The 24,457-nt window shown below is 37.4% G+C and overlaps 1 protein-coding gene across 2 annotated transcripts in view; it reads left to right on the forward strand.

Moving 5' to 3' along the window:
- The first annotated feature begins 21,629 nt into the window (after positions 1 to 21,629).
- LOC148041342 (uncharacterized) overlaps positions 21,630 to 24,457 on the forward strand; it is a 46,903-nt gene continuing 44,075 nt past the window's right edge. Inside the window, exon 1 of one of the 2 annotated variants that reach the window (XM_087679003.1) lies at positions 21,630 to 21,882. In XM_087679003.1, coding sequence (XP_087535129.1) covers positions 21,703 to 21,882 — 180 coding nt within the window. In that variant the 5' untranslated portion in view covers positions 21,630 to 21,702. The remainder of the gene's footprint in view (positions 21,883 to 24,457) is intronic. The other variant, XM_087679007.1, reaches the window with a different exon arrangement.

Raw genomic sequence — 24,457 nt, forward strand, 5'->3', positions numbered from 1 at the left:
GAGTAGGGATTCGAGGAGCTTCTTCATCCTTTGCTTCAGCCCAAATCCAAAGCTTCAGCTCAAGGGTTCATTACAATCATTGTTTCTTCCTCCTAAGGTATGCATTGAGTCTTCCTTCTCCTGGCTTGTTTTGGATTTGCTCAGATTGTCAAGGAGCTCCTCAAGGTTTAGTTGAGCTTTGTTGAGTGATTATTGAGCTAAGGAGTAGCCATTCTATCTATTTTAAGTGGATACAAAGTATGCTTTAGAAGTCATAGACAACTATGATAGCTTAATAGCACTTTCGTATTTTGACCATAAGTTTTGCATATAGTATCATATTCAAAAATTCTATAGCTAGAAATGAATAGTGCAAAGAGAGCTATAGATATAAGCACTCATAGAGTTGATTTTGTGCAATTTTTAGTTCTCTATATCACATAAAAAAGAATAGTTCTAGTTTGAACAACAAACAATGAGCTCCATTATGCATATTTGATGCCTTGGTGATGCTATTTTGGTACTTGGATGTTATGATTGTGCTTTGGGATATTATTTGTATTGTTTAAAGCTTGATTCACTCCATTTTGCAAAGGTTTATTGATGTCATAATAGTTGGAACAACATGTATATAATCATGAACTTCATGCTTTGAATTCCTGTTGGGCCTACACAATATTTTGAGTATGCTACATGTCTATTGTGATTCCTAGCATTGATGTATGAGCCCAGAAATGGTTATGGTATGCTTTGGCACTTGTACTTGAGTTACATTTGATGTACTTGGGCTTTATTAATCACTTTGAGATTTTATGCTTACTTGCTCGTGGGTATTAAAGCTTCATTGGACACTTATGCTCTCGAATGTTTTTGTGTTGAGCTTGGGCTTCCTAGATACTTTGATGTTATTTCTTGAGCTTTGCTTACTCACTTTGCATTTTAGGTTTTCTTCTAATGAGATAGGCTTGTATTGACTTAGTAGAGCTTAGTTTCTTTGAGACAATGGGACTCTTGGTTCATATATTTGCTCCTCCTAGTTGTATTATTTGTATCTCAATTGTTACTCAGATATCCCTTGCAGTGGGAGCTTACTTTCTTGGCTAGTTGCCCACATTTGGATTGATATATACTATTGTCTTTATTTCAACACTGCTATAATTACAATGTTTCATCATTGTCTTGGAGAGCAAACATTGCAATTTGGTAATCTATTGCTTGCTATTGGTGGATAGCTCTATACTTTGGTACTCCCTCCTATTTTGGTTGAGTTTTGTGGTCTGATTCGCAAACATTTACAAATAGCCCATTCCCTTGGATTTTACATTTGTATACGATAATTATGACTGGTTCTTTGAATGATAGTGGTATCTTTAATATTGAAAAGCTTGATGGCACAATGTAAACTAGTTCAAATATTGACAAATATGGCAAGTACTAGTTCAAAAGAAGCAAGTTAGGCCTTTGAAAACTAAGAGTGTAAATCCTGAAGATATTGATCAAGATATTTAGGATAAGTTGGATCAAGTATGTAAATCCACTCTTATATTATCATTGTCAAAACCGATTTATTTCAATATTGTCAAATGTGAGGATCATGCTTGGCAATTATGGAAAAATGTGTGCAATCTTTATGACAAGAAAAGTCTTGCTTTATAGATATATCAGTGGAAATAGCTCATGGACCTTCACATTCAGGAAGGGACAGTGTGTCCACACATTTGAATGACATTGATTCTATGTTTAGCTAGTTGACTTTGTAGGGATTGACTTCAAGAATAATCTCCCTTCCTCGTTCTTGCTTGTGACTGTTCCCAAGTCACTAAACACTTTCTGTACTACCATGTGTGTTAATATACGTACGGATGGGCTGAAACTCTAGGATGTTAAGAGTGCCTTACTTATAGATGAGATAAATATAAATAATATGGATGTGGCTCATATTTCTCATCTATTGACTATTAGGAATATACGTGATGGTGAGAGAAATAATGATTGCCATGGTAGAGACTAAGAGATGTCTCTGTCTTTATAGGCAGTCTCACAACAAGTTCAATGGTTGTAAGGGCTCTCTTGATGCTAGTTAGTTGGCTAATGCCTCGTCCACTTTTTCTCAATGTTGGCTGCTTGATTCAGGGGCTTATTTCTATGTTACCCTCCATAGGGATTGGTTTCATTCCTATCACAACATGACAAGATATATGAGAGTAGAAAATCACTTAGCATTGGATATTATTGGCATTGGTAATGTTAGACTATATTTTGCTTTAGGTAGCACTTTTGATTTGCATGGTGTATGACATGCTCCAACTTTGATCAAAAGCCTACTCTCTATTGGATAGTTGGATTATGCATGATATAATGTATCTTTTGGTAATTCTGCATGGAAGATTATCCATGGGAATCTTGTGTTTGCTTGAGATGCCAAGGTTTGTTGTCTCCATTGCTTGATTGTATCTGAGTCTATCGACCATGTTTTGGTTGTGGGCTGGTATACCACATGTATCTTTATTGCCTTGTTGCCTTGGGCACATGTCCTTAAAAGGAATTAATATGCTTTCTCATTTGCAATATCTTTCGCCCCTTGACTACTAATATTTTGATTCATGTGATCATTGTCTTTATGGGAAAAGTAGATATATAATTCCATAAGAAGTCTACCATTACACGCATGGATGAGCCTCTAGCTCTTGTTCATTTAAATGCATGTGGTCCCATGACCTATTAGTTACTAGGTGGTGTGAAGTTCTTTGCAACTTTCATTGATGATTATTCCCATAAGGTCTAGGCGGCATATCCCATAAAGTAGAAACTGGATGTATTAGCTACCTTTTAGTGTTGGATTTTTTTTTTTTTGAGAGCCAATCTGGGTATATGTTGAATGCCTAAGGTCAGATAGTGGGGATGAATATGTCTCTAAAGCATTTGAGCGGTTTTGTGATGAATGGGGTATTATGTGTTAGTTGACTGGCCCTTACACCCTATCCCAGAATTATGTTGCAGAGCATATGAACAATACAATTTAGGAGTCTCTTGCTCCATTCGCTATAGCTCTTACTGTGCTCTTGCTTTTGCTTGTGTGCTTCCACAGGCTCTACTTTTCACCATGGTTTTCACACTCTCTTTGACAATCAGTCTTGGAAGATATACACATATTCACTTATTGTTGCTAAAGAGCCAAAATCTAGCACATTGTACTTTTTTCATGTGTCTAGTTAAAGGATCACATTGTATGTATGCTTAGGCAATCACATGTATCCCTTTCGCATAGTCATTTGGGTTAAACACAATCTACAGGTGGTGCCATAATCCATCATACCCTTCAAGTGCCTCAACACCTACATTCCTACTGTCCAACGGTTCCCTTGGGCATCATTTGAGAACCTACTTAGAACACTAATTGCATAACTAGGATCTAACCTAGTGTTGCATAAAAAGATAAGACTTTCCCCATAAGCTTCTAGTACTTATTGAAAACCACAAGTGATGACCGATGCCTTGATGAGAGTTTTACATTGACCTCCATTAGTGAAACCACTATCTTACACTTACTCATCCCACATGCCTTCAAAATATCCCAATATACATTTGCTAAGAAATGAAGATTTTGCTAGGTTCTTGAGATACCTCAATGCCCAAGTGGAAATGCATATGCACCAGGTCTATGATTTCAAATTTGGTAACTTAGAGCGTTTCCCTAGTCTTTTGAAACATATGTCATGGTATCCTATGATGCTCAAGCCATCTAAATACCAATTAAACACTATGCAATTGCCAATTCTTAAAAATCCATCTTTCCTTTGATATCACTCCCCTAGGGTTTGTTTCAAACCATACAATAAATTTCTAAGATTGCAAACCTTATCTTCCTTAGAAAGCACCTCAAAACCTAGTGGTTAGGCCACATATACCTCATTCTTGAAGCGTTCATTCTAGAATGTAATTTTCACATCCATTTGAGATATTGGCCACTTCTTGTAAGCAATCAAGGCCAGATGAATAGTGAACACCTTGGATGTAGCATCAAAAAGATCCTAAAAATCAAATCCTTCTATCTATGAGGATCCTTGTGTAAGGATTTGGGCTATTTACTTTTCTAAAGACCCATCTAACTTGTACTTGGTCTTCCAAACACATTTTCTATCAATTAGTATCTATGATCTAGCAATCAACCAAATGCCAAGCTTGATTTTTGATGATACTATCATACTCCTAATTGCATATTGCAACTTTTCATTTTGGATTATCCATAACTTCATCCAAACTTGCAAGTTCCTTTACTTGAATTATCTAAGCCAACAAGACCATATTGATAATATGTTTGGAAGCCCTTCTTTGGTCCTCACCATCTCTAACCTTCAAATTCTCTAAAGTGGCTCCTTGTCAATTATAAGAGCAAGATTCTTCTCATCAAAGAGTTTGCTAAAATGGCCTCCCTTCTAATAATAGAGTTTGAACCTAACACTCATATCCAAATGTTTTAACATGTGCAATAGAGGTCTTCTCACTAGAGTACATCTCTTAAGGTGTTTTTTAAAACCACCTTAGTGTAGCTCTAGTTGACATTTATGTTGACTTCTTCGTCCCAAAAAGCATTTGGTAGCCTTTCCTCATGTGATGTACTCTATCCTTAGCTAGATTAGAAGAGGTGATATTTGGTAGTCTCTTAGACAGATCTCCACAAGCAACACCATATGGACCCCATAGGATGCCTAGACTTAGCTAGTTAGGTAGCCCCTAAGTCTACTTCACAATAAACAACAAGCTTCAACCCAAAGGATCGACCAAAGGTGATAGTCTAACATCCACCAAAGAAGAGTCACTTTGCAAACAACCAATAAAGGGTAAGAGTAGGTTAACACCATACTTGGTTCATAATGAGTGGAGATGTCATTTCAATTTCCATGATCATTAGAACCAATTACTCAACCGCACTCTATTCCCCCTAAAATAGTGTTGATTTGGGTTCTATCTAATCAAAGTGAGGTCATGTTCTAGCAACTCTATCTAGGCTCAAAATGCCCAACTTGTTAGATCTACCCTAGCCATACATGCTCAGTCATTGGGACCAATATCTCCTGATTTTCTTGTTAGCAATATACTATCACACTGTGAGGTCATATGGAAGTAGTTTCCTTTTATTATTCTATTACACAAGGTTCATTATTAGTCCTTTAGGCACAATATGTTACAATCAACATTGGAAAATCGTTTATTGTAATTAGGGTTCAATTTCTTTTATTACAATCCCTGCAAGGATACCAACTTCCATGAAGCCATTACAATCCTCACAAGGACTCTCTACCCCTTATAATTGTCCCACCTCTCAATTAGAACTCTTGATTAGAATTCAATGTCATCCGTGCCTCTCCAAGAAATGGGATTGCAAAGTTCTACATCCCTATCAAGGGATCCTAAGGGATTTACTAGCTTAGAATCCCTCTAACCTCCTCTACCTAAGGTGATGAAGCAATAACATGCATGGTCTTTTTTATCACTACTCTCAACTCTAGATTTCCATTGGACTATGGGGTGAGTCCAACTACCGATTGCTCTATTGGTCTTACACAAGGATGCCTAGGACTATTCTTATTGGAGATCCATGTATGCAAAGAGAAGCTTGTAATGAGGATCTAGACAAACAAAGAGGTAGAGTCATTGAGCTACTAGGTTCTTTTAGAGCTTTTTAATACTAGCTCACTACATGCTACTATTACAAATGCTACCACTACAACAATGCCATCGCATCATCCATAAGTTACAGGGGTCATAGCAAGCCAAGGAGCCATGCTCCATATAGTATGGCATCCATCATCATGTCATCATGCTTGACATCCTTATCTCTAGTTGATTCAACCCCCATCAAAGACAAATACCTCCCTTACAAGACTCAATGTCTTGGACCACCCCATGATAGAAATTCTTGCCTCGAGGACGATGCATTATTTCTAGAGAGTCATATTGATCAAGATAGGATCCTACAAGTTGGCTAAAGGATCATCAAGAGATCATTTTGTACATGATTCTAGCCTATACTTCTAGTTGTCATAGTTAGTTGCTTTCTTTTTCATTGTTGTTCTCTAGTTGAGACAACATGGTCGGCTACACTCATTTCTTTGTCTCATAGGCTATTTTAGCCTTTTTGAGATGTAAACATCTCTCTCTCTCTCTCTCTCTCTCTCTCTCTCTCTCTCTCTCTCTCTCTCTCTCTCTCTCTCTCTCTCTCTCTCTCTCTCTCTCTCTCTCTCACACACTCACACACACACACACACACACACACACACGCACACGCACACGCGCACACACACACACACACACACACACACACACACAACAACAACAACAACAACAACAAAGCACTTCCATTGTCCCTTCATTTTAGGCTATTATACCTGTTAAAATCAATACCCCTAAGACAGTCCCTAACTATAAGCATTGGAGCTTCCAACAAGAGGAGAAACCAAGTAGGGGAAAGTGATACACATGACAAGGTCAAACATTTGATAGTTGCTCGGTCACATGTTGTGCTAGAAATATATATCAAGAGTGGTGAGTTTGCAAAAGCATGAGTTGGATGAGCTTCTAGCACCAGGTGTAGTCATTAAAAGGCCAACCTCACTTAGTAGATCATTGCTAATGAAAAGGCCATCATATTGCATGTAAGCTCATTTATAGTGCAAAGTGTTGTACAAAGATGATTTGTATACTTGAAAATCTATTTTTCTTTATACTCCTTGTGAGATGCTCCCCTCATAGATTTGTACTACTAGATTCATCATCTTGTAAATAATTGGATCAATTGATGGTTGATTGCTCAAGTGTCTTTTTCACAAGAGTGTCTTTTAGATTCTAGAAATATGCAACTTCATAACCTTTATGATCAATCAATTGCATGAGCTCTTATACATTTAAGGTGTCGATCCCACCCCCAACATTAAATGGCCTTAATTACAAATCTGTTTGAAACTCAATGGCAAAGGTAGGAAGAACTATATGCATAAGAAGGATAACTATAGGACAAAGATTATAAAACGATGAGAAAAAAGATATGATTGTCATACTACAAATAATCAATGTGCTATGCATTGAGTAATTGTCATAATTTAAACAATATATCTAGTAGATGTTTTGTGCGTGTGCGTGTGCGTGTGCATGTGCGTGTGCGTGTGCGTGTGCGTGTGCATGCATGCATGCATGTGTGTGCGTGTGTGTGCGTGTGTGTGCGTGTGTGTGCGTGTGTGTGCGTGTGTGTGCGTGTGTGTGTGTGTGTGTGCGTGTGTGTGTGTGTGTGTGTGTGTGTGTGTGTGTGTGTGTGTGTGTGTGTGTGTGTGTGTGTGTGTGTGTGTGTGTGTGTGTGTGTGTGTGTGTGTGTGTGTGTGTGTGTGTGTGTGTGTGTGTGTGTGTGTGTGTGTGTGTGTGTGTGTGTGTGTGTGTGTGTGTGTGTGTGTGTGTGTGTGTGTGTGTGTGTGTGTGTGTGTGTGTGTGTGTGTGTGTGTGTGTGAGTGATTTGCTAAATCTATCTTGCTAATCTCCTTTCCAATTTTGATATATTTGACTATTGCCACTATTCTCTCTACTATTGATACTGTAGTGTCAATTCTACTTGGGTAGGTTGTTGGTTCTTCTCTTGTTCTACCATCACAACAACTCACATGTCGAACCTCTCTAACTCTTTGTGCAAATTCATTATCTTATGGCAAACACATTTAGTTATTATCATTGATGAAATACACAATGAAGTTGGTTGTATGAATAGAGTCTATACAAAAAGAAAATTTAACACAAATAATGGCAAAATTGTATACTAGTCACCAAAAATTTAGGTATATAATTTGATGGCACACCTTTATTTTAGGATATGCCCAAATAATGCTTGCATTTCTATCAAAAAGCTTTATGCTTATGATTAGAAAACCTCAACTTGTTACAAGTGCTTTGCTAACTTGCAAGTATCTACAATCTAGCTCGAACTAGCATCAACCTTGCACAATAAATTAAAATTGGATTTTTAGTATAATTCTAATGTTATATTAGAGGTTATAAGATAATTTAGGATACTAATGGTTTTTAGATATCATCAACTTGTATTTGAGATTTTCTTACATCTAAAGATGATATTGAAAGGATAAGTCTAGTTAAATTTTTATCTATATATAGATTATTTGAAATAGTGGAATTGATATATAAATTATGTATATTTAAATAAATTTTATGAATAAAAGTTATATATAAATATAAATTGTGTATATTAAAAGTATATACATAATAACTATATTTAATGTATTTAAGATTTGAGAATTTCTCACATTTTAGAATGATTGTCATTATTAAGAGTTCATTTTATTGTATTAGAGACTTTCTCACACTCTAAGGTAAACTCATTGAAAATTTAGAGTTTTCAATTATTCTTTTGTGTTAAAGAATATCTCACACTTTAAACTAATTGTGACAATTAGTATGACTAAATACATTGAAAAAGTTATAATCAATTTACATAGCACAATGTATAATGATCAGAATGTAAAAGTTGTAATCGATACACATAAAATACAAATTTACATAAGTTATAGTCAATATACATAGAGTAGTATACACAATGTGCATTGTACATGTAGTGCATTGCCAAAGTCAAAGTACTTCAAACTCCACTACAAGGGTATAACCATCAGTCTAAGCCACAATATATGTGTTACAAATAAGTCAATTAAATAATGATGCTTTTTCTCACATAGATTCCAATGTAATTTTTTGAAAAGTTTCTACACCTATACAAAGGCATATACTAACTTGTAAAAAAATACCCTAAGTCGAGAGTTTTGCTTCATCCTTAGTTTGATGCCATTGAGCTTACATGTATGCCCACAAAATCCTATTGCATATGTTTTCTTCATTCTTTGTTGCCATTTTCATTGTAGGAAATGGATGTAAGGATAATGGAGGTTCCAAATAGTTAAACTTTTTATACTTTATTATTTTTGTAGTGAGGAAAGAGAGAGACAAAGAGAGAGAAGGGATAATAGAGAGTAGAAGGTAGATATGTGAGAGAGAAAAGAGGAGGAAAAGTAGAAAGAGAACGGATAGGAGAGAGTAGAGGTTAGACAAAAAGGATAGGAGAGAAAGAGAAGGGATAGGAAAAAGAGTAGAGGGTAGAGAGAAGGGATAGGAAAGATTATAGGGTAGAGAGGGGAGAAAGAAAATAGTAGGGAAAGTAAAAAGAGAAAAGAGATCAAGGAGACAAGAGCATGGCTAGATAGAGGAGAGAGAAAATAGTAGAAAAGATAGTAGATGATAGAGGGAAGAGTAGAGGGTAGAGAGAGAAGAAGGGTAACTAGAGGAGAGAAAAGTGTAACACACACGCGCGCACAAAAATGAGGTAGAGAGAAAAAATAGAGAATAGAGGAAAGAGTAGAAAAGAGGGTAGAGAGAGGAGAGGAGAAAGAGATTTTACTATCTCAATAAACTAGCAATTTGTGCCAAAGTAACTTAGTGGTTAGCATTTTTGAACTCCTTTATAGTGACTTTACCATCTCAATGACCAATTTGAAAAATAGATGGAATTCCAAGCTAGGTAAAGAGAAATTCGGATAAAATAAATGGAAATTTTGCAACAAGATAAGGAAAATTTGCAGATACAAGCTAAAAGAGTACAAGTTGAAAGGGTGTGATTCTAATCTATAAATGTTAATGCATAGGGTATTCTTGGTAAATCAAGGATTCCTCCTTCCAGTTTTGAGGTAGGAGAGACTTCTCATAAGAACGATACCCCTATTGGTAGCATTGGTGGGGTAAATCTTCTTTCTCCAAGATCACCTATAGATACACTAAGGCCTCAACCTTCTTATGTCAAAAATTGCTCAAGCAACAATGGTTTTACAACCAATCAAAATTGTCAAATCCATAACGGGCAACCTACGTACAATGAGTGGAAACTTAGAGATAAGATAGCGCTACCCGAATATAATGGCCAATCTTCTTCTCCATCCAAACTTGAGGAGTGGGTAACCAAATTGGAATCTTACTTTGACATTGTCTCAAGGACGGATAATCAAAAGATTTAATTTTCCACTATGCATTTAGAGAGCTTTGCATGTACATGGTGCAACTATATGAAGAAGGAAATTTATCTTGTAGACACTTGGGAAGAGTTCAAGGCACTTACAATACAAGAGTATACGAATTTGTTTATTAATCTTTCTATGTACTTGGAAAGCATTAATGATGATACTAAACTATACAAGTACATGTATGGTATAGATCTTAATTTGTCTATTTATCTTATGGCCCGATCTCCTACCACTTGGTTCAAATACATTGAATTAGTTGAAAGATACTGAAGGAAATATCAAAAGAGAGCCATCATATCACCCCTCTTATGGATAGCAAAGGATAATTGTGAGGTAAGGACCATTTGGGGGAAATTATGGTGGATTTAATGTGACTAATTGTAGTCCTAGAGTGTCTATCTACCTATCAGTTAATGCCTCAAGGTTTTGAGGCAATTTCAAACCAAAAAAGTAGTCCTAAAGTAAACAATAAGCCAGTTGAATATAGACCCAAAATTTTTACCACCCAAGGTGCATAAAAAGTCATTCACATGGACCTCTTTAAAGAGCGCAAAGAAAATGGGTTATGTTTAAGTGTGGGGAGAAATATTTAGCTAACCATGTTTCGAAGTGCAAATACAAGAATTCAAAGGCCAAGAATTATACTAAGATTGTTCTTGAGGATGAGGCAGATAAATTTGAGGATATCACTACTGTTATACATGCCAAAAATGAAGACTTTAAAGAAGATTATCATCAATAACAATTTTATGACCCTTTAGATGGTTTTCCATTTGAACCCAGTGGGTATATCCCTTTTGATTTGTAGGCAATATCAAGACACCTACTACTGCTACCACTACACTTTGCTCTATGTCCATGGATACATGGGCAGGTTCTAGGAGCCCCAACACTTTGTATTATGAAGAATACCGTTCATGAGAAATATTTTTTCATCCTAATAGACATTGGAAGTATACAGAGCTTTGTAAATAAGTTAGTTGTTGACAGATTGAAATATCTTTCCACAAATTTGCAGTAGCCCATTAAGTTGCAACTAGCCAATGGCAAAGAGAAAATCAGCACCCAAATGTGTCCACAAGTTCACATACAATTAGCTAAAAACTATGAAGCAAAAGTGTACTTGATTACCTTACAAATAGGGCCCATAGATGTAGTACTTGGGTTTGATTGGCTGATGACTTTCGGTAAGTTTACTTTGGATTTTTCATGCTTATACATGGAGTTTGCCATTGATGCCCAATCTATCCATTTATAAGGAACCCATATAAGTCTAATTTTTAGCTTATTATGCCGTAAAATAGTTCAAGGAGTATAAAAAGTGCTCTCAAATATTTGTGTTACACCTTAATAAAGAGATAGTAGATCAATCCAAGGATTCAATTGATAATTCAATATTAAAGGGGGCAACTCAATCTCTCATGCTAGTTGAGGGACCCAACTAACCATCATCCTAAACTACCACAATATTACAATAGTCTCAATTTGCACTTATGCAAAGCAAGCATCCAAATCTACATGAGGGGTTGCATGTTCAAGTGGTGGTATGCTAATGTCACAATAGAAACACATTGCTCGAACATTCATTACATAAGTCATGACGTGGAAGCTTATCACTTGTTGGCACAAAGCTAGAATTTTTAGCCACATTCAACACTGATCACATCACTATTCGGTTCAAACCACCACATGCAAAGGTAGCCTACTAGTCAACACTCCACATGACATACACTTAACCATCTCACACACACTACAACTTGCTTATCACTTAGGCTTTGTAAGGCCACATGCTCAAGGGCCACACATGACGATCTAATCTTTAGCCATGCCATGCACTAGTTGTTGCGCAAGTAATTGCAATCCATATGTTTTTCAAGCACATTATGCTCACATACGTTTTCCAAACATTTCTCTTGCATATGCCAAATTATGTTTACCTTCTCTAGACAATGTGTTCAATTACAATTCGTATGAGTCCCAATAAGAAGCATGGGAGGAGAAAAACAAATTGTAACCATATCTAGCAAGTAGACAAGAAACACAAGAATTGCATAGGTGAAATGGTACGAGAAAACAACAAACCACATCAAAGGCAATATAGATAAAAGGGGGACAATTACATTACTAAAAATAGCCGAAGGAAGACAAATCGAATTGAAAGCGTGTGGGGGATCAAAATAAGGAGAGAGTGTACCCAAATAATAAATCTTAGAAAGGAATCACTAAGATGCAATAAGGGAAGCCCACACCCAAACAAGGAAAAATCAAAGACCATAGAACTCAAAGGGGGCATGCTAGCTATCAAGGGTAACTAGGCCACCTAGGAACACCTACACATGCTACATTCAAATTGCACTCACTCTAAATAGAATGCAACACCCTTGAAAGACCAACATGAAGGTGAACTGACTCAATGACCCGAACCTTGAATGTGCTACAAGTAGTGCTGTACAAAAATGAGTCATAATTCTAATATGCGAACAACGTCCAATAGTGTAGCTAAAATTTGGAAGGTTGGGATTATAGACATTAACTCGAAAGATGATGAGATAAAACCTCCTACCTATCTTAGGGTCAAACTTACTACAAAAAGGAGTATGCTATTGACGCTCTCACAGATGAAGGAGTAGACATTAATATTTTAAGTTACAAAGCATGAAATAGGCTAATCGAGCTTACATCAAACAATGCAATTCTCAATCTCTAGATAAAAACCATACTCTCTAATACAAAAGTACAACATCCTCACAATTATCTAAATCGAAAGCCAACTCACCTTATTCCATGTACTCCCATGTCATGAGGATTGGGAAAGAAGATACTTCTTGGTAGGGCTTTCAAGTGAGCAACAAAATGTGAGGTTGATTATGTAATGCAACAAATACATCTGATGCTACCAAATGTGAGGATAATTACAACTCTTAGAAAGGGTGACTTTGCCAATCCTTGACAAGGAAAAGGCAAGAAGCAAATCCTCACTCAAAAGAGATACTAGTGAATGAGAGAATCATGGAAATGCTTGAGGAGTTGCGTTGAGTATACAATGAAAAAAACGAACCTTTCAAAAGAGATACTAGTGAATGAAAGAATCATGGAAATGCTTAAGGAGTTTCTTTGGGTGTAGAATGAAGAAAACTAACCTATCAAAACAACCATTCTTTAAATGAAAAAGCTAAAGGACGATGCCAAGGCTACGAGATGGACCTATAAAACTTGTAAAAAATCACGAAAAATACCCAAATCTCATAGGAACACACATCAACGAAGAGCTAGTACGCAGCAATGGGTTTCTAGATCCCTCTTGCTTTCTCACGGATACTATGTAAGAAATCATTGGTTGTGGTTGCATAAACCACCTATAAGACCATCTCTATCACATCACATATAGGTACCTTTACTATCATTGTTTCTATTTCTTCATTTTCTTTCTCTTGGATAACAAATATATGAACTTAGGGGATTAAATGCTTTCCCCTAGTTTGAGAATTGTATCATTGGATGGCTCATTAGCAATCTCTTCTCCTTTGATCATTTCCTTAGGTTATGCTGAGTGATATTGGCTATAATGATTCAATTGCCTCTTGCTTTGAAGAGTCGAGCCTCTCAACTATCTCCTCTTTTTTTGCCATATGAATCATGGGTGCTAGCAATTGTTCTTGCTTAGTTGCTAACTTTGGGGGTTTATCCCTTCCAATTATGGAAGGCTTATCCTTAGGGATAATGGTCTCAACATTCCTACCTTGGATTGTTTCTTCTTAGGCTTGGTTTTATGTTTAGATTTGTTGTTTTTTTGTTTAGCAAACAATTGCTACTACAAAAGCTACAAAAATAGAAATCCAAGGAAAAGAGTGAGAAGCTGATAACCCTAACAAATAGTCAATCCAAAGATATCTACAGTCCTACTCCCCCCAAATGTATTAAACCTCTGAATGCTTTTGAAAGTTCCAAGCATTCCAATCAATAGGTGCTTCCAATTGTTGCAGATAAAACTCAATCTACGAATAAGAAGGAGCATGATGTCCAATCAAGTGTGGAAATAGAACTATCACAACCATTAGTTGTGACTATACCTACCATATTCGATAAGGAACAAGACATGGTGACCACAAAGCCTCATAATAAACGCAAGAATCCCAAAAGCACGAGCAATCCTACGCTCTTTCAATCTTGCCCATCTCAACCTAAATCTCTAGCCAAACTAAAGATCAAAGCAACTATTTAAACCCTAGAAGATATGGCAGCTAAGTAAGCATGCCTACAAAATAGGAATGCCATTGAGTGTCTCGCAAAATTGAATACTAAGTTGAAGTTGCTTGCACACACTTATATCCACACCGATATGAACATGTTGCCTAAAGAAAATGAGGAAGACATAGCATATCTAGTGATGTGAGAGGAACAATAACATATTTATGAGCATTATGATGAGCTTGCAAAAAATCTTCTGTGGTATATCTCTGATGAGGAAGCTAAAAGCGGTGATTAACAATTCAGCTCAATGAAGTGCTTTGTCAACATTATGGATTTAAGATTGAGGAGTTCAAACAAAAAGCTGAGGAATGAAGCCAATCTGAGAATTTTTGGTTTAATAATCAAGCTTCAATGGTTGAGCTTGAAGGCTCAAAGAGACCAACCTATGTAGCTTCTACTTCCTTATTGGCTAAAGTTAATGGTATGCTCTTAGCGAGATCCATCCTAACCATCCCTTGCTTAGCAAAACTCTAACTGAGGAGGAGTTGCATGTTGCCAGTAGACTAGAACAAAGAATGATACTACTTGATATTGCACAATAGTTATTCTTTCTAGTAAAGTTCCCACAACTCCTCAATGCTTGTGTTGCACAAGAGTATACATTCTCAATGATTGTGTATAGATCAAACAAAGTTTTATTTGTTTATATTTTATTTATTATATATTTAAAAATGAAAAAACCAAAAATCCTACAAGCAATGACTACCAAGTAAAGATATCCACAATCAAGGTTAACACAACAAGACTCAACTAAGTAGCACTTTTTCTAGCAAATACCTATCAATGGATTTTGAAGCACATCAATTGCATGTACTCTCATATCTTTATCAAGTGAATGCATGATAGTCATGTGATTATGTGAACAAATCGGATGTTCAAAGCCATCAAGGACTACCTCCCTTGGAAAATTTACGAAAAGCACCAGGGTTTTAAGCCCAAACTCCAAGTCCCATGTATAAAAATTGAAAAGTGAACAGATAAGCTCATTCTTGTGGTGTGCAAACTTAAGAGCATGATTATTCTTCTTAGTTCTATTCGATCTACTTGTGCTTCATCTTGAGAGTGAAAGAGAGTGAGAGTGAGAGAGTAAGGGAATTGAGAGGTGAAGTTCCTTCCTTGTGTGTGCTCTTCTCTTCATCCTCTTCTTAGCTAAGAGGTGGATTAGTGGAGGGATCAAGTGGTATTTCTTCTTCTTCACATTTTCTTTTGTGGAACAAGTGCTTGCAGATCAAATCAGGAGCTATGTAGTAGAGGATACAAATCAAGTATCATCACATGGTCGTGGAGCCACCATTAAGCTTTTACTTCATGGCATTGAGGAGAAGGTAAGATGGTGAGTTCATTACACCTTGTTGGTTCATTTGTTCTTGTTTTTGTATGGTTTGGGAGAAGAATGGATAGATCAATGAGTGCGGAGGATGCATAGGCTATGTGAGAGGTAGCTATTGCCAAATCGAATGAAGGACTTAAAATAATAAGCATCCAACAAGTCTAGTGGTCGAGCTTACGAAAGCTTTGACATCACTCTTGAAGGACAAGTGATCTATGATGAAGTATTGTTTCCCCTTTGGATACAATAATAGAAAAGTCACACTTTAATAAAAGTAAAAGCTAGCAAGTAATGCATCGATGGCATAGGGCTTGTTCACAAGATAGAGCAAAGCTGATGGTCAATAATGAAGGTGAAAGACATAGTAATAAGATATTGTTAAAATTTCTTTACAACATATATTGTCACTAGTACTTCCGTTTCTATGGTCGAGTTAGTTAGTCTCAATTAGTTGAAGGTTGGCAAAACTCATGGGAAATCCATCTTATGTTCACTAAGTTGCCACAATATCGCTCCAATGGTGGAGTTAGAAGTACCAATATGTATATGGAACATTATTGTCCAATCCAAGGCTTGTAAAATAGTAGTTATATGAGAGCATTTTTTAGTATGCTTCATAGAAAGCTTGGCATTTCTCAGTCCAATTCTAGATGATCAATAACTTGTAGAGAGTGGTGGTGAAATAGTAGCATAGTTAAACACAAAGCAATGATAGTACCTATTACGGCCAAGGAAGCATTGTGCTCCCTTTGGATTAGTGGGTGGAGAGAGATTCATGATGAATTTAATCTTAGTTGTCACTTGTGATTCCATTTTTGACACAACATGGCCCAATATAATGTTATTTTTTAATCAAAATCAACACTTCAAGGGATTCAAGGTTAGGTTATACTACCAATGTCTCTCAAAGATAAGTTAAAGTTTCTCAAGGTGTTCATCCCAAACTAGAATGGACACAAAGGACATCAACAACACCTCAACCCACTTCCGTAGCATTCTTGAAGATAGTGCATATGAGTCATTGGAAGGTTGTAGTTAGCCCAAATGGCATGATGATGTATACAAACACCCTCCACTTAGTAGAGCAATGAAAGTTTTTGGTCTATAGTTGAGATGGACTTGTGATTAATTATATCCTAAAAACTTGTCTAAGAAGTTGTAGGCTCCCTCTCTTGCTACTTACTTGATCATATGATCTATGTATGGTAGGAAATAGTGATCTCTCTTGGTCGCGACATTTAATTTTTGGTAATTGATGCATATTCAAAATTTTCCATTCTTTTTAAGCACCACAATGATAAATGATACCCAATCAATACGCTCAATTTCGTATATGAATCCTACTTTCTATAACTTCTCAAATTCTTCCTTTACATGGTGGCATATCAAGGATTCATAAGGTATGGTCTTTGCTTTTGCTTGACATGCTTAGCATATGGCTTTGAAGGAATTGTATGTGTCAAGAATTGCCATGGTATACCCTTGAGATCAAAGTAGTTCCAAGCAAACATATCTCGATATTTTTTCAATGAGTCAAGCCATGCTTCACCTTCTCTATTGAAAATCTTGAACAATGTACATAGGCTTAGGGGGTTCTTTAACCTTGCTAGTCCCTCAATAGGTTCATTATATATGCCTTCGCATTTTGCCCCAAGCAATATGGCTTCTTGATCACTATTTTTGAACATTGTGAGTCATGGGGGAAGGCCTTGGTTTTTTTGTATTGTGTGTTTCAGACTCATCATTGTGGTTAGCACGCTTTAAGTATTCTCTCCTCAAATGATTGAGTTGATTGGGGAAACATTGGGCCAGAGTCATTGTTTCCTTCCTTGCCAAAGTCAGAATTGGTGTCGTTCTCTTATACTTGCTCTACATCATCCTTGGCCACCATTAATACTCTAGAGTCTTGACATAAGTTAGTGAGCTAATACCCCATTTGTTCATAGTCAAGTATCTTGAGGTATTTGAGCCATTCTAATTCTAAATTTAATCATACAATCCCTATGTCAATGAGTATACTCTTTGTTTGAGAGAGTTTTGGGTCCATAAAGATTTGCTCAATGGTGTGGCCATTGGTGTCAAATTAGTATTTGATTGATTATAGAAACATGGCCTCCACTGGCTAAGGATTTCACGCAACACAAGCCAGTCTATTAGGATTGGATAGTCTAGAAAGTGGTGGGTGTTGAGTCAAGGGCCATCATAAAGAGAGGTGCAAAGAGAGATTCTATGAAAGGCTTGATAATAAGGACTAGAGCCTCTTGTGCATATTTCTTACTCAAGCATTCATGGGTCGAGTGATATTTTAGTTCCTCTGTGAATGGCAGTTCCAAAGTGGCAAGAATGTGCATCCAATCTCGTTCATCCTCAAAATATATTTGGCCAAGGGCCATGAGGTTGAAGGGTTATTAAAGTATCGTCATAATAGAGCAAGGATAATATCCAGATCAACAAATGATGTTTCCCAATATTCCATCTCAATGTGGACTACCTCCTTCCTATTTCTAAGGAAGACTAAACCATTGCCCTAATCTTCAATGAGATGTGCATTGTGCATCCATGGTTGATCAAGCAATAGATCATAATTAACACCCTTCTTAACAAAAAAGTTAACCTTGAATTGTACCCTACTAATCTTGACTGAACAATCCCTTAAGTGCTCCTAATGTCTAACTTTAAATTTATCAACTAGGATGAGATTAAAGTGCATAGGTTCAATTAGTGGATTTCCCCAAGCTTGGAGCATGCTCTGGTTGACTATACTCTCATCAACTCTGGTGTCCATGATTCCTCATTGAGTAGTGTCTCCAAGGGTTTGCTTGGGGAGCACATCATGTTGCTCAGCTCCTTCTCATAATGTGTTAACCACCAAGGCACTTAGGCTCAAAGGTGTACTAAAGTCAAGTGGTGGAATGTGGTGGGATCAAGCAGAATTTGTGCCTTCTACCCATACTTTCAATCCTTGCTAGATTGATGGACTCTCTTTGGGTGGAGTTCCAAGCAGAATGGTAACTTTTGTTGATGTGCTGCAATGATGGTAGGGTTGATAGTTCCATAGATATATTGCAAGTGACTTACATTGAGAATGAGAGAAATCTCTTGTTCTATAGGTTGCAATAGGAAAGAGACATTCTCTATGGCATCCAAACCCGTAAACCAAGTTCTCCCCTTTTCTCCTAACCAAAGTCCAAATGCTTGCACTTGCTTGTCATCACATTGAGAAGGTTGTTTGCCTCATAAACTTGCTCGAATTGTTCGATGAAACTATAGGGGTTATTGTCAACTTCATATTTGTCTAATTGCTTTGCCACTAAGGGAATTGTTTCTTGGTCTCTATTTTTTGACATGTTGCCCATTCTTGTCAGAATAGATTGCGCAATATGGGTTCCTACTTGTAGTATATTAGTGTGATCAAACATGCAACTTTGCACAAGATCTGAGAGGGAGTCTTGCAAGGTAAGCCTACAGCTTTGGCATTTTGCATATATCCTTTTGTCTAATTGCTTTGCCACTAAGGGAATTGTTTATTGGTCTCTATTTTTTGACATGTTGCCCATTCTTGTCAGAATAGATTGCGCAATACGGGTTCCTACTTGCAGTATATTAGTGTGATCAAACATGCAACTTTGCACAAGATTTGAGAGGGAGTCTTGCGAGGTAAGCCTACAGCTTTGGCATTTTGCATATATCCTTTTGATACTATCCATTTTTGCTTTGCATGGTTGCAAGCTACTATTTAGTGTTAGTCTTCATGTCAACTAATTAGTCGAGGGTGGTCGTTTCATACACTTGTAGTTCTACAAGCTTGCATTCTATAGCTTTAGAGTCCATGTTTCTAATGTCAAAGCTTGTAGCCTATTGAAAGCTATCAATTGTGGCCAGAAAGGCATCAGAGCTTCCTCTTGAATTGTCGAATCTATCCATGGTGTTGGCTAAAGTCCTTGTGGTTTCTATGTTGGCTAGGTGAATCATGTGATTAATGAGGTCGTGAGAGACATGTTCTCAAGGTCAAGAGTTTGACTAGGACTAGTGTCTCTACTAGTGGTTAGAGTTTGAAACTCGCGTCTACTTCTAAATGCATGCACCTACTTTGTAGGTCTAAATCCTAGGTTTTTTAGCATTTGGCCTCTAATCAACATTCATCGTCAATCCCCCCAAGATGGTTTTAATGCATATGCACATCATGCTCATCTTAGCATCCCTAGGTTTGCTCCTGAGAACTAAAAGTTAAGAGGTTTTGCGTGTTTCATGGTCTTAGTTTAAGTTGAGATGTCTTTATGTGTGTTCTTATTATGTGTCAGTTAGTTTTTTTTTTTGGGGGGGGGGGGGGTTGTTTATATTTTCATTCTTCTTTTTTTGTTTTGTTTTTTTAACTTAAGAGGGAAGGAATATAAATTATAAACAATGGATATGCCCCTAGACTAAATGCAATTGTGACATGCAATGTGTAGGGTGTGTGTGCGTGCGTGTGTGTGCGTGCTATGCAAGGTTTAAGTATCGAGTGAGTGGATGTAAAAAAACACAAGAGTGAAAGTGTAGGGGGTGCAAAGCCTAAGAGGAGTGTTAATCTCCATATGCGATGGGTGTATTAAGATGGTTGAAGGGTTGTGTTCACAAATGCCTATGGATATACATATGAATACATGAACATGCATGGGTGCACACATGTGTAAAGCAATGCACGCTCGTATACACAAGTGCACGTAGATGCACACCAATGCACAATGTTTTGCTAGATTGGTGTGGGTGCAATAGGGGTCTATAAGTTGGGCAAAATTGAGTGTATGCATGTATGGATGCATACATGGTGCATGTGTTACTAGGTTGCTGTATGTACACTACAATGTGTAGGTGGTGTGCTTAGATGTATTGTAGTACACTCATGCAAGACACCTCTCCTACCTCAATGCTTTGTGAATTTCCTCCTTCCACTAGGATGGAATTAAGAAGTTTGAGAAAGAGCGACTTCTTGCAAGGATCACAAAGAATGCACATTTCAAGCTCCATGATCTATGGTGTACTTCTTGAACCCTCTACAACCTTCATATGCAAGAGATGAGCATGGACTTAGGCATGAGAGAGTATTAGGGAGAAGAAATGAGGCTTCACCACTTGGTCATGCACCCTCACACTCTCCCTCTCTTGCTCTCAATCTCACACACACACTCTCTCTCACAATGATAAAAAGCAAGAAGGCAAGAATAAGAAGTTTGTGTATACATGAAGAACCTTTTTCTTTATCTTTAATCCTTTTTATACACAAACATAGGGTTAGGGTTTTTCCATCCCCCTTGGGCATCCAACCCACTTTTTGGGCCCAATGATCGGTCTTTCTCCTAGCATACAATTTAATCCAGTAGATTACTAACAAGTTGCATATGCCTAGATTGTGGTAGCTATCAATCATGAATACAATGAGCTCTCGTTACAACATTCCATACAATGATTTTTCCATAGATATTCCCATCAAAAGAAAAAGTGTGGGGGGTCTTCAGGGTCTTTCTTTTCATCACGCCTTCATCTTATTCTCTTTCTCCATGTCCTTCACCCTCACGTAGTTAATACTCATTTTGGTAGTGGAGCACAAAGTGTAGACTTTGTCGTTGGTACAATTCTCCTACCTTGGTGGACCACCTACAAAATGGAACATCTTGTCAATTAGCATCTGGTAATGCATGGAGGGCACACAGTGCACCAATATATGGGTTGCCTGCAATTGTTTTGCCTTAGCGGACCACCTACAAGGGAGAAGCTACAAAAATGGAAGAACGTGTCTAATCAAATTGCTAATGCTTGGAGTGTAGATAGTGTCTAATCAAAGGTTAACTATAGTGGGAAGAAAAGACCATGGGGAGGGTCAATGTTCATGGGTAAACCACTATAATAACTGGAAAACATTGGGACAGGTGTTGCTTTGCATCCATGGTCGCACATGTGCGGTTTTATACTGGAGTTATTGTAAAACACATTTAAAAAACAAAGGCGCGCCCGAAATTTTTTACAGCCAAGATCAACCTTTTTTTAACTCCAGCCGTGACAAAAAGGCTAGTTTTCACAGAGCTGCTTCTCCGAGGTCCAGCGATGGCGGCTTCGGCAGTGGCCACGAACGGGCCCCTGCCTCCATCTGGCTGGGGTCCCCTCTCCGATACCGACACCGACTCCGCGCTAGCTGCATTGCTCCAACGCCTCGTCGTCCCCTACCTCGACAAACACGCGCGCTGTGTCAACTTCAAGGCTGCGGAGGAAGATATCTCAAAGCAGGTTATGTCCTTGCCTTGTCACTCTAGTAAGTCTCTTAGTATATCTCTGTGGCATTAATACTGTATCAAAATAGCGGAAATTGAATCTTCTCGAGAAGAGCTATGGCATTGGAATTTCGAAGGCGAAAATTTTTGTGCTAATTCAAGATTTAATTCATATTATCTGCGAAACTGCGGTTTTTGAGCTACATGATGGCTTCTAAAGTGCCCATGTGGGATATCAGCAGGTGCACTCACCAAGTGCCAATCATTCGCCTTGTGATTGTTTATTGCCACTCATCCCACCTGCCCAAAGACCTAGAAACTACCGTTAAAGCCTTAAAGTTATATGAGATCACATACATGGCGATTTCATATTATTCCATCAAGTTATAGGAGAAGACATCCATGGGAACTTTATGCTATTCCATCGAGAGAGGGTGCTGAATAATTATATGGCCTAACACGAGCAGCTGTGAGAACAACGGAGTAGTTACAAGTTACAACCATGAGGTAGCCATGACTGCTACACCCCCTCTCTACACTCTCTCTTTTGTAGAGAGGCTATCTTGTTGCTTCTTCATTCAGGAGCACGACCTGTCAGCAAATGTAATCTTCCTGAGATTCTTTTTTCTTGTAACTTATAAGAATCCTAAGGACATTCTATTGGCCAATGCCAGTGTGCTTATATATGCTTATAAGCTGAACTGTATTAACTGGCTAGGCTTCTTATTGGTCACAAATTACAACACAACTTCTTCACAATTACGTTAGTCAAATAAGAAAATCAGATGGATTCAAGAGGAGATAAAAGGATAGAAGAGGGAACCTTTAGATTATAATTAACAGAGTTATAGCGTAGCATCGGTAGACTCCTCGCAACATGTACTCCTAGAAAGAGCCTGAACCCCTTGTCCACCCTTGAGAATAAATTGCGTACATGTGAATTTCAATCTCTATCACACTCTCACTCTCAATCACAATCTCACTCTCAATCTCAATTGGTTGATTATGAGGATTCGAGTGCCATAGCCTACTTCCCTTCTTTGAAAATCTATGGACACCTTGAAATTCATTAAAATGCCAATGACAGCTTTTTTTGTTTCAAATGGTGTGTTTTCCAAGAAAAGAAGTACTCCAAAATTGGCACACTTCCAAATTCAGGATATGTAATTTGGAATTATCTAAAGAAGGAAGAAAACGAAATGTTGTTGTCGTTTTTATTTGTTTGGGGTTTTGGGTTTTTTTTTGTGGTGTTGGGTTCCTAAAAATTGTCTCAATTTTTGGAGGGCTATATTTTCTAAACCACGAAGAATTTGAACAAACATTGTAAGAGGATGAAGCTTTTCTTCTTGATATTCTCTTCGGGCTTTGTGAGATAGCACTTACTGAGATTTTGGTCTATTTAGCTACAAATCAAGCTCAAAGATGAAAAATACTTTTTAATGCTAGATAAATTTTGAATTAAAAAAGGAGTCATCACCAAAATTTGTCCATGCATCCAAATCCACCTAAAAACCACTTCTAGATACTATTTACACACATGTTACTCAAAAAAGAAAAAGGTTTAGCATATTATTATGGAGGCATATCACATAAATTCATGCAAGATTCTTTCACACTTGGAATGTTATAAAAGGATTGCCCCATATACAACCATGGCCATAATGTGATCCAAGTTCTTATGGATTGATTGTTGTAGATAGCTCATCTCATGTTCGCAAGAGTTGCGTAAAGCCATAGATCAACTTGCTGGCTTGTAATGCCTTGGAACTATAAGGGTTATCCACTAAAATTAGCAATGTTTATTAGTCACAGTTATTTGATTGATAAAGTCATCAATGGAAATCTTCCTTAGTAGTGTGCATTTTCGACAAACAGACTTTTATACTTATATTTCTACTTCTTTGCATTATCATGAGCATATCTCAAGCTTAATGGATGTATCAATTATATCTATAGTGCTCCTTTGTCTTTGGTTTAAGTTGACAAAGTTGGTAGATCTTGTCCTTAGGGGGTAGGGAATTAGTTCCATATCTACCTATCTCTATCTACAATTGGTGTGAGGATGTACAAGGTTGACCAATGATGCATCGTATTCCATGAGACAAGTGTGTGTCTGTGTATCTTGGATGGATGACAAAGTCATTTGCAAATATGTTTAGAAGATGCTTACAGTAGGAAGCCATCTTCGTCTTTAGATCCTTGACATGTGTCCTCAGTCCCCGATGTCCTGGAGATGTGCAGTTGAATAATGTCCATTTGAATGATCTGTTTTAGCTCCCCTTGATTGAGCTCCAAGTGAAGAGAATCCAAGTTGTACTATAGGGATGGGGGATGATCCATGTGCAATCCATATAGTTGCAACTATGCATCTATTCAAGCATACTAGCACTCAATATCTCCCTTGTTAGACTAGTTGTCTTGACAACTCTAATGCGAGTCAGGAGTATCTGTCTCAATAAGTACTAGAGTCTATGCCAAAAAAGCACTTCTTGTTTGCTTTAACAATCTTGTGTGGTACTAAGGGCTTATTTCGGATCATTTGTGTAATAATCAAAACTAGAGATCTCTCCATTTGCATCCATCCATGATAT

The sequence above is a fragment of the Lygodium microphyllum genome, chromosome 1 (assembly GCF_053477565.2).
Source record: "Lygodium microphyllum isolate KBCC chromosome 1, Lygodium_microphyllum_v1.1.10, whole genome shotgun sequence".
Classification (NCBI taxonomy): domain Eukaryota; kingdom Viridiplantae; phylum Streptophyta; class Polypodiopsida; order Schizaeales; family Lygodiaceae; genus Lygodium; species Lygodium microphyllum.